At 43.5% G+C, this 10745-nt stretch overlaps 1 protein-coding gene across 1 annotated transcript in view; it reads left to right on the forward strand.

Moving 5' to 3' along the window:
• Positions 1-8929, forward strand: part of GLE1 (GLE1 RNA export mediator) — a gene marked incomplete at its 5' end in the record, with an annotated part of 9170 nt that extends 241 nt beyond the window's left edge. Inside the window, 15 exons of the mRNA XM_010721132.3 lie at positions 83-289; positions 1011-1136; positions 1302-1450; positions 1603-1663; positions 2396-2650; positions 2824-3052; positions 3190-3302; positions 3527-3596; positions 3933-4075; positions 4177-4367; positions 4839-4968; positions 5282-5386; positions 6445-6527; positions 6677-6740; positions 7385-8929. Of these exons, the coding sequence (XP_010719434.1) occupies positions 83-289; positions 1011-1136; positions 1302-1450; positions 1603-1663; positions 2396-2650; positions 2824-3052; positions 3190-3302; positions 3527-3596; positions 3933-4075; positions 4177-4367; positions 4839-4968; positions 5282-5386; positions 6445-6527; positions 6677-6740; positions 7385-7453 (1995 nt within the window). The remainder of the gene's footprint in view (positions 1-82; positions 290-1010; positions 1137-1301; positions 1451-1602; positions 1664-2395; positions 2651-2823; positions 3053-3189; positions 3303-3526; positions 3597-3932; positions 4076-4176; positions 4368-4838; positions 4969-5281; positions 5387-6444; positions 6528-6676; positions 6741-7384) is intronic.
• Between the last annotated feature and the right edge of the window lie 1816 nt (positions 8930-10745).

Genomic DNA, 10745 nt, shown 5'->3' on the forward strand with positions numbered 1-10745 from the left:
GCGCTGCTGCGCGGAGCCGCGGGTTACCGCGCCGTTACCTTCGCGACGCGTTTCTTATTCGCCAAAACGCGTTTCTCCTCAGGATATCTTGGAAGGATGCATTTCTCCTCTGGTGCTGTCCTCCTATGCCGGCTGGGTCCTGGATAGGATGGCCGGTTCGCCGGCCCAGGTGGCGGCACGCTCCGGTTGTGCGCCCAGAGGAGTCGCTTCTCACGCAGCTCCGCCCGCTGAGGAGAACTCAGCGCCCGCCCGCGAGGAGCCCTCGTCGCCCTCACGGAGTGAGACCAAGGTAGCTGTAACTGCAGCCCGGCACCGAGAAAAAGAGCTTCCTCACCGCTGTGAAACGTCTGATACGTTTTGGGTTGTGCTCTGTTAATTTGTGGAGGAAGGCGTGCTGTGCTTCAGCTCTTTGTAGCATAACCGGGGTGATGTGATGGGTACGAAGAGCAGCGTTCCCATTAAAGGGGCAAAAGGGGGGAGGCTGAGCTGTGGAGTAGTGAAGTTGATGAACCCCCTGAGAACAAATGTCTGCAGCTCTGTGTTAGAGAGCTTCATGCACAGCAGTGATACTGAGTGGTGAAGGTTTGCGTCATCTTGGCCCCATGTAGACTTGAGGAATATATCAGCAGGATCTGATAAAAGCTCTTAGGGAGGTTGAGAGCTCCTCCTGAAGAGCAGTCTAAAAAAATAAATGAATCCTGGTTTCCTCCAGCTTAACATCTGTGAATGCACAGAAAGCCTGGGGGTTCCCTCCAGTCTAAGTCGGTGAGCTCTTGCTATCTCTGCTTCCAGATTTAATGATTGGGAAAAGTCATCGTCCAGCCCTTATGTAGCTGACAGAAGATGCCTTAGAATTGTGAGGCTGGGTTATTTAACTGCTCTACAAATTGCATGTTGGTTGACTCAGCTGTCTGTTTTTCCGTGAATAAAGTGCAGTTTAAGAGGTTTCCTCCATGAGCGTCTGATACTGTATTCAGTCACTGATTCTACTTATTATACTGGCCTTGCAGGGAAGCAGTGATCCTGGTGTGCTAGAAGTGAATCAAGAAGTCCTTCCAATCCCTCCTGTATCTAAAATGGCAAAAGTTGAAGGCTGCATTCAGATGTATGAAGAGATATACAGGATGAAAGGAAGGGTAAATAAAACAAAAGCATGACTGATCCTAAACCATGTCTGGGACATTGGTGTAGGACAGCATCACGTGGACCACGTTGCTGTCTCTGGACAGCTCTGTTTGTATTTCCTTCTGGTGAATTCGGGTGCTACACTGTGGTGCTTCTGGCACCTGTGCATCCTGCAGGAGAGGCTCCAGCAGCGGCAGGAGCAGCAGGAGCAGATGGTGAGGGCAGCATATGACATGGCAAGAGAACAGCTGAAACGGTTTGATGAAATGAAGGAGCTGAAGCGGCGTCAGGAGATCCAAGAATTGCGAGAAGTGATGGAGAAGAGGTGAGATTAGTTCTGGTATCCTTAAGACGTTATAACGTTTAATCAAAGGGAGGATTCATTCTTGAAAAATATTACAAGTAATTCACTGTGTGTGTGTATTTGTGTTTTCTTGTTCATGTCTTTAACAGAATGCTTTTCTGTGTTTGTTTTAGTTTAAAGGAAACTCAGGGACAGCAAGAGAAGTTGAAAGAAGAACACCGACACAGAGCAAAGGTGTGTGACAGTTCTGTGTTATCAAAGAGCATGGCTATGTGGTGGGAAGTGAAAAGAGCCAACTGATATATTTGCCAGTATGTGGCAGTTGTGCTGTGAGAAGATATTTTGTGGTGCTGTCCTTGGCCCTGCTGCATTGTGGTGGAAATATGGTAAAGGCGCACGCATTGTAGGGGCAGAGCAGTGAACTGAACTGAACTAACTTTTGCTCAAAGATTGCTGATGAGGGCTTCTGTTCCGCTCTTTGGAACTGGTCAAGGTATTGTTTTTAGTAGAGGAGGCACTATTCTTTAGGGGCTGGTTTGCCTTTTGTAGAGTCAGAGTATTTTATCTTGTATATAAAAGTGGCACGTTGGGATGTTCTTAGACAGATCCTTATAACTTTGCTGACTTACTGAGGAAAGTGGAATATGCTTTCTGTCTTTAGCTTCTACCTGAATCTTTTTGAATCTTTTTTTTCCTCTCTCCAACCCTGTGAGTACCAAACAGTCCTAAGATGCCCTTTGAGCCTCCAGTCCTCTGGTTCCAAGGGTGCTGTAGGCAGCAAAATTTGTCAGTTGTGCTCTTCCAGGCTCTGTAGTACTTCTGTGGGGGGAATTCAGACCGTAACTGGTGAAAAATTGTGGGATTTTTGTGGTGGTTTTTTTTGTTTTTTTTCCGTATGCATCTTCCTTTCCTTGAGACAGAAAGGACCTCTAAAGCTGCTGTTACTTTGTCTCGTCCTTTCTCCAGATACTGAACCTAAAGCTGCGTGAGGCAGAGCAGCAGAGGCAGCGCCAGGAAGAGCAGGAGCGATTGCGTAGGGAAGAAGGCCAGGAAAGACTACGTCGCCTCTATTCAATTCAGGAGGAACTGCTGCAGCTGAACCAGCAGATTGATCCCAATTACAAACACAAGGACTTGCCGAAAATTGACCTTTCTGCATACAGTAATCGAGGAAACCAGATCTGTGGGCTGGTGTCAGGACTCATCCGCACCACCAGTGAGGTAGTGGGTTGTTCTTCCCTTTGTCCCTTCTTAAAGCTTCCCATGGTTCTCTTCCAATGCAGCTTGTTCTAACACAACCTAGTGCTTCCAAGGCTTTGGGCTCTTTGATATGGTGGTCTGCGTATAGCAGAGCCAAAGACTAGTGCTATATTGCCTTCTCTGTCTCTTGATAGAGAGGTTTTCCTTCTCAAATGGATGTGGCCAATACTGAACAAGCCCTGAAGGAAATGCGAGGGCTAATCTCCAGCATGCAGCAAGAAATTGCTGCAGCTGTGGAAGAAAAGAAGAGGAGAGATGAGCAGGAAAAGAAACAGAAGCAGGAGGAGTTACTGAAGAAGCAGCAGGCAGAAGCTCAGACTCCTGCCCCTGCGCAGCCATCGGGAGGAAAGCAGCAGAAGGGAGGTTGGTTGGGCTTTCTTTTGTCTCTTCATTCTCCTTTTCTCTTAATGCTCTGTTTCACTGTTTTGTCAAATGCTATTTTGGAATCTTATTCTTGTGACAGCACAACTTCTCTAACTTTTTAAATTGTTTTTATGCAGCACTTTCAGTTAAGGCAGAGGAAGGCATTATGAAGTGGCACCGGCAGCTTCAAGATGCTGCAGCCCAGTGTGCTGCTGCGTTCAGTGCAATGAGCCACTCCAAAGACAGTGAGGTATGAACAAGTGATTAATACTGCTGAAGAGTGATTATCTTCCTCTCTAGTGGATGTGAGGGAGCTTTCATTAGAACAGTTTCTAACAGCAGCCTCTGTTCAGTCTGCTCGTTCACGCTGTCATATCACTGAAGCTCTGCCTTCCAGCCTTGGTCAGACCTCTTGTTCTACGAAGGTTTTTAGAGTAGTGGTGGGTTTTTTTAATTACTGTTCTTCTTCTGCAGGTTAAGAAGATAAGAATGGAATTGCAGAAAGCGGTTACCATCCCTGTGAGCCAGATCTCTACCATTGCAGGTCAGGAAAATGCTAAGAACCCAATCCAACTGTAATGCCTTTAGCTGTGATGATTTTGGTAGGACACGAAGTACCCACAGGTTCTGTAATTACTCCTACAAGAGAGAGCTGCTATAGGAAGCGCCCGATTCTTTAGAGCACAGCATTCTTATGGTTTTCAAGTGTCTTACTTCCCTCAGAGGCACCTTGCTTCATCATGATCCCATTTCTTTAATCGCAGCAGTTGGAGGAGCCTCGCTCCTCAGAGCGTAGATCTATGGTTTATTGATGGGATCTGATTGAGATTTGTCTGCTTTTTCCTGACCTCCTGTCTCTAAATTTCTGGTCTATTTACAGGCTCTCAGCTAAGACAGATATTTGACAAGCTCAATAACTTGCTCTCTGGAAAGCCTGTTCAGAGCGTAGGGGAAACTGTATTGGTGACTCAGCTCCCACAAGGCCTGGATTTTGTTCATTACAAGCTTGCAGAGAAATTTGTGGTGAGGAACTGTTCTCTTTATTGAGCAGATATAGGTAGCTAGTGCTTTAGGAAGTTCTTTTGGACACTGTTGTCCCTCTTCAACTTTTTTCCCCCCTCCAGAGACAAGGAGAAGAAGAAGTAGCTTCTCACCGTGAGTCAGCTTTCCCAATTGCACTGGTGATATCAGGAATCTGGGAAGTGCACCCTCGAGTTGGAGAACTCTTTTTAGCTCATCTGCACAAGACATGCCCCTATTCTGTGCCGTTCTACCCTGCATACAAAGAGGGGGCTTCTATGGAAGAATATCAGAGGTAAATTAATTACTGAAGTTCTTCAGCTGTAGAAGGGCAAAGAATGTATTCTCCTGAGTGAACTCCACTTTCTCCCATCTTTAATTACGAAGGCACTGTGCCATGTTGGCACAGACTCTGAAGGTTTACTCAGAAGTGTGCAGCTCCTGAAGCTGCACCCCTGGAGGATGCTGTGTCCTTCAGCTTTGGGAATATTTTTAGGGGCAATGGATGTTCTTTCGTTTCATCTTCCCAAAGAGCAGATAATAGCCACGGCTTGGTTTCAGCTGAAATATCCAATACAGGACTTAAAGATTCTGTATGATATAAATCAGTGGAATATATGATCCACGAAGTAACAATCAGCCTTTGCAGTACCTCTTACAATTTTAGAGTATCCTTTGTCTCAGCGCAGTTGACTTAAAGCTGAGAGCTGCAAAAATTGATATAAATGTTTTTAGCTATACTAATATTGTAACATCTTCTATTTAGGATGCTTGGGTATCTAGTTCAGGATTCTAAGATGGAAGAGGAAGATCATTTTCTTAAACGGATGTCCGGACTGATTCGTCTGTATGCTGCTCTCATTCAGCTCCGCTGGCCTTACGGGAACAAACAAGGGGTATGGATGTGTAACAGCACAGTCAGAACTTTGCTGCTATCCCAGATGTATTGAAAACTCAGCTTGCAGCTGAAGTGTGTTTAACCTAAACTAACTTGTGATGTATTTGGAGGGAAGTGGTCACAACTGGAACAAACAAAGCAGTACAAAGTAATTTGTAGCACAGACCTTTGCTTTTGTAGTACTTTCATCACAAGTTGTATGTAAGGCTGTTGGAAAATAACTATAGAAGAGAATGGAAGTTATAAGATATGTCTTTTTCTAATAGCATTTTACATGTTCTGTAACATTAAATTGTTTTACTGCTTTCTAGGCACATCCTCATGGGCTGAGCTATGGGTGGTGCTGGCTTGCTCAGATGCTGAACATGGAACCTCTTGTGGTTGTGACAGCCACACTTCTGTATGATTTTCTGGAGGTCAGTGATGTCACAGTGTGAGCCCACTTAGCAGCACAGCACTGATAAAGAACATAAGCAAATGGGATTTTTGTCTCTTCAATTACAAAAAAATAAAGTCATGCTTGTTTTCTGAGGTGAGACAGTAACAGGGATTACTGGTGGTTAAAGGGATCCCAGTTGGTGACATTTTAGTATGAGAAAGAAGAGATTGCTGACTGAGGTGGGGTTTTAACAGCAAGTTTTTTTTTTTTAACCTGTCCATGTTTTCCTCAGAAAGGAATGTGAATATTTCCAGGTATATACAGCTTTGGGGCTGAATCTAGTTCAAGATTCCTAATATTTTAAAAGTAGTTGCATGCTCCTGTAAGAATAACATCTGCTCATCATTTGGTGCCAGTTTGTACAGTGCAGCGCAGAGAGTGAGGTCCTGTGGCCTTTTCAGCTTCTGTTGCTACTTTATAAGACAGGATGGATTCTTTCTCATTGAAAGGGACGGAGCCTAATCTGTATTGATCCTGTAGCCTAGGATGCAGGGATGTCCTAAATAAGGGCCAAATCTGAAGGTTGGAGGTAGGAGAGGTGCATTGTCAAACACGATGCATTTTTATGCAGCTCTTGTGATTTTTCCAGTGCCTTCTAAAAATGTACAAAATGCCAAAGTAAAGTACAAAACAAAACACACCAGAGGTATTTGATAGATTGTCCACGTGAAGAACGTTGACGGATACATACTGCAGTATTCAAGACTGGGAGATGGCCACAGTGTGCCTTAACAAATGGTGTTTTAGGGAGAGGTGTTATATTTTGGTGGGTGGAGGGTAGGCACCGGCATGAAAGGAAGGATAACACCAAGTTGGCGTTAGTGATGACCACCCCTTCACAACAGGAAGAAGCAGGTGATTGTTCCAGCAGTGGGGCAACCAGGAAGCTTTGTTTCTTTCTCAGTAGATGTAGGTGTCTTTTTTAGTGTTCAGATGAAATATTAAGCGATTGATATTGAACAAGTTGATTGAAGTTGTCATGCTAATTTGAGGCCCAGATCTGGAATCTGATCTTTGTGTGTTTCTGTACTGCAGGTGTGTGGCCATGCTCTCATGAAACAGTACCACTGTCAGTTCTGGAAACTGTTGCTGCTGATGCAAGAAGAGTATATCCCACGGTATGATGGTTGTGTTGGGATGGGAAATAGTCCCTGTCTTTACTTTTGAGTGCTTGCTCTTAAGTGACTCTTCCACCTTTTCTCATCTCTATCGGCTTGTAAATCAAACTCCGCTAAGTAGATTTTGAGACTTGCTGTTATTCCTGCAGGATTGAAGCAATTACCAACGTTGGACAGAAGGCCTCTTTAACACGTTTCAAGCAATTCCTGGAGGTAAAACAGCTTTTTTTAGTTCTCAGATTGTTTTTTTCCTTTGCTCTGTTCTATATATGCATCACTCCAATAATGAGGCTGGTGCTGCTAGCAGCATGCTTGATAGTCCAGCCTTGTAACTATGATCTGTTGGTTAGTGAATCTTCTTAATGATAGTTGCAATGTCAAACATCTTGCTTCCTTCTTAACTCACATGTATTTTTCTCAGTGAAAATGTATGCTGATGTAATGGATATTCAGTGAAGACTGGTGGCAGTGAGAGGAGGCATACAAGTTGGGGAGGGTTCTGCTGAGTCATTTCTAACAGCTGAATTTCGTCAGCAGCTTGCTTGTTTTTGCTGTTGCCCTGATTAGCTGTAAAAGGAAGCAGATGTTTGGAGCTGTTCTTTGTAGCATCTGTGCAGCGTTGTGTTTTGAATAGGTATTCTTTTAGAAGAAGCCTGCAGAACTGTTAAATGCTGGATTTTGTTTTGTGAATGTTGTCTTAAACTGAAGCCGTCATGTTTTAACATCATACTTTGCACTTTAATTTCAAAGAAATTTTTGTAAATTTTTGTACTTTGTTAACAATACAGAGATGGCAAACTAAGATATCTGTTTCTTACTTCTTTTTGCACTTTGTGTTGTTGTCTTTTCTTCACTAGGAAAGTCTACAGAAAAAGGACATCCCATTACCAAAGGGCTTTTTGCAGCCTTCCTTTTGGAGGTCCTGAATTGCTGCATACTTCTCCTCCCTGGATACCAGTGCTGTCAGAGCTCCTTCCTGACTGAACATTTTGAACGTCGATGGACAGGAAGTTTATGTTCCATCAATTTGTTTCTGTTTAATAATAATTTTATGTTGGATGGAACAGAGTCCTGTTTTATTTGTTGGAAATGATGGAAGCTGGTCTTTGTATTTTTATAGGCTTTTGTATAGTAAATTATGGAACACTGAGGATTTCTACTTTGCATGTTTAGACGTGCAGAAGATGCTTTAAGTGCAGCATTCTGATTACTTCTAGATTTCAGAACTGAAACATTCGCTTGGTGCTGTTCTGTTCATGGAAGTGAAAATACCTCAAAGCTTTATGAAGTCTTAACAGAGCAATCAATCTTGGAAACACACTGGGGAAACCTTGAAGTTTTGTTATTTATTGTTTCTCATTTGTATAATTTGTTCTCAACTATGGTGTTGTATTTACATCCTGTTTCTTGCAAACAACATCTTGAAATTACCGAGAGATTGGTAAAAGGTATTTGGCCAATCAGCCTTGACATTTATCTCTGTTGAATGTAACTTTGCTCCAAGACGGTGCTCTTCATATAAGAGAGGTAGACTTGCTGTTTTAAAAGGTGTATGGATAGTAACTCGATGGGGAAAGAACTGAGTTCCTTAAACTACAGAAATGTCCGTTATCCACTGAATAAATGGAAATTAATAATCTATTTTAATAAAAAAGTGGTGAAAGGATGCATTCATCGAAGCACTTTTGCCAGTGTTTGCCATCACTTGAGGGGGAAGTGGCACACTTGAGTTCCTGCAGTGCACTGCATTGTATTTTATCAGCGCCTTTTAATATCAGTATACTTCTTTCAATGTTATGCCATTTTTATTTATCAAGTACTGTAATACTTTTATGCCAATGGTGGATTATTCTGAGAACAGTTCATTTTTAGAATCTGTTTAATATTAAAAATGTATTAACTTTTTTTTTCTCTCTAATCTGATGCAGCTTGTGTCTTTTCTATAGCTGCTGGAGGGAGATGTCAGTAAACTCAGTGGCTTCCTTCCTAGTGGATGTGGGAGATGAGGGTAGGAGGAGGTGTCTTCGATGTACAGTGCTGTTCTTGAACTATTTTGGTGGTCTCCAAGATGAGAAAATTTGCTTCAGAGTTTTAGAAGGCAGTGCATGATTTTTGCACAATACAGTTGCCAATTAAAACTTATTTTTACCAGGTAGCTTTTTGATACTCGTGAAGACTTCAGAATTCAAAGCTGTAAAAAGTGGATTTGAGGGCCGTACATGGATGTGAAATGGTTTTGTTTTTTTTATTACAAATTTAATGTTCTATTTTTTTTTTAATGTACAAATATAAAATTTTCTGAGAAAGGGTTGTAACATATGTATTATAGTGTACTTGGGCCTTTTTAAAATACTGAACTTTGACTTAAAAACTAGTAATAAATCATGTTTATATTTGATGTATGTATTTTGTAAACCGACGCTGGAATTCATTTGGTGAGTGTTACTGGTGGCTGTTCTGGTATGCTGGTAATCTCCCCCAGTTTCCTTTTACCACATATCATGTAAGCTCTACGCGTGAATTAGTGTTCTTGAAAATGCTCAGTCTTTGGTTTTTCTTTTTCAGGGGAGCAGTAATGTCTGTTAGAAACTGCTGCCTGATGTGATGGTATGTGCAGGACACAGCTGTCTTCCTTTTGCCTGACAGGTGCTGAGGTTTTCTGACATATTTTGAGGAGGAACGTAACTATATTTTTGTGAATAACAAATACAGCATCCCTTTCTGCCTCAGTAAAGAGCATCCACGTATTTAGAAGCTATTTCTAAATGTTCACAGGAATTTTGAATAACAGGAGGGGGAACAGCTGTTTATAAAGGTGGGCAGTGATAGGACAAGGGGGAGTGGTTTTAAACCGAGACAGGGGAGGTTTAGGTTAGATATTAGGAGGAAGTTTTGCACACAGGGTGGTGAGGCACTGGAACAGGTTGCCCAAGGAGGTTGTGGATGCCCCATCCCTGGAGGCATTCAAGGCCAGGCTGGATGTGGCTCTGGGCAGCCTGGGCTGCTGGTTGGTGACCCTGCACAGAGCAGGGGGTTGAAACTAGATGAGCATTGTGGTCCTTTATCAACCTAGTCCATTCTGTGATTCTCTGTTATTGGTAATAAACCAATATTTATTTTTAGATGTATCTTAGGGTCGCGTCTGCTGTTCGAGCTGATGGCTGATGTGTGACGCTGTTCTGCTTATTTTAGTGGCTTTGAACGTGGCCCATTTGGTGTTATGAAGCCCCAGTGCACATAAGGTCTTGTGTTCACACTAAAATGGTATTTTCATACGCACATTTATGTCCCAAATGCCAGCATCTCCCGTGTACAGGCGCTGTGCGTTCGGGCCCAGATGCACTATGATTGCTGTGAGTCACTCTTCCTTAGAGACAATGGTTCCATGCAGTCCTACGGCTTCTGATGCAGCGTCAGTGCCAGTGTGTTTTTCCATTTAAACTCTGAAATAGAAATGTTATTAAATCAAACATCACCAAGACCCCCTCAGTATTTTGATCTGATGATGTTCTGCCTGTAAGAACGTGAGAGAATTGGCTAAACCTTTCTCACGTGTCTATTTCAAACATTCATACTAAGGGCTCATTTTCCTTTGGATTTATGCTTTTAAAAATAGATGGCTTGTGCAGGGAGCCTGAGCTGTGCCGCCCTTGTCAACTTTTGACATTAGAACGCCAGCCTCCTTCATCGTTCAGATCTTTAATAACGCAGAACTGCTGAGGCTGCTTTGACTTTATTGATTTTAACTGTGAAATCTGCAACGGGTCTTCTGCCTCTGCAGCAGCTCCGCGCCTCAGGAGCAGAAGATGGCCCCAGCGGGGGCAGAAAAGGCGGCAGAGATTGCCATCACTGCCGTGCTGCGTTGATATTTTAAATAATTTTCGATGCTGCCCCGTTTTATTTATTTATTTTTTAAATTTTATTTTAAGGCTCACAGAAGAACCAGAAACTGAACCACCGCCTCCCGCCCCCACCCCGCCCTTTCCCTCAGGCATCCCGCCACGCCCCTCGGCTCTTTCCGGAGCCACTCGGCACTTTCCGGAACACTTCGGCTCTCTCCGCATGCGCTCTCTCTCCGCCCTGCTGCGCTCGGATGGGTGGGGCCCTCCCTTCCCCCGCCGGTTTTTTTCCGAACCCCTTCGGCACTTTCCGCCAGTCGGGAGCCCGTTCTGCGGCGCTGACGTCATCTCCTGCCGCTGTATAAAAGGCAGCGCCGGC

Source organism: Meleagris gallopavo, chromosome 19, assembly GCF_000146605.3.
Source record: "Meleagris gallopavo isolate NT-WF06-2002-E0010 breed Aviagen turkey brand Nicholas breeding stock chromosome 19, Turkey_5.1, whole genome shotgun sequence".
In the NCBI taxonomy this organism is placed as follows: Eukaryota; Metazoa; Chordata; class Aves; order Galliformes; family Phasianidae; genus Meleagris; species Meleagris gallopavo.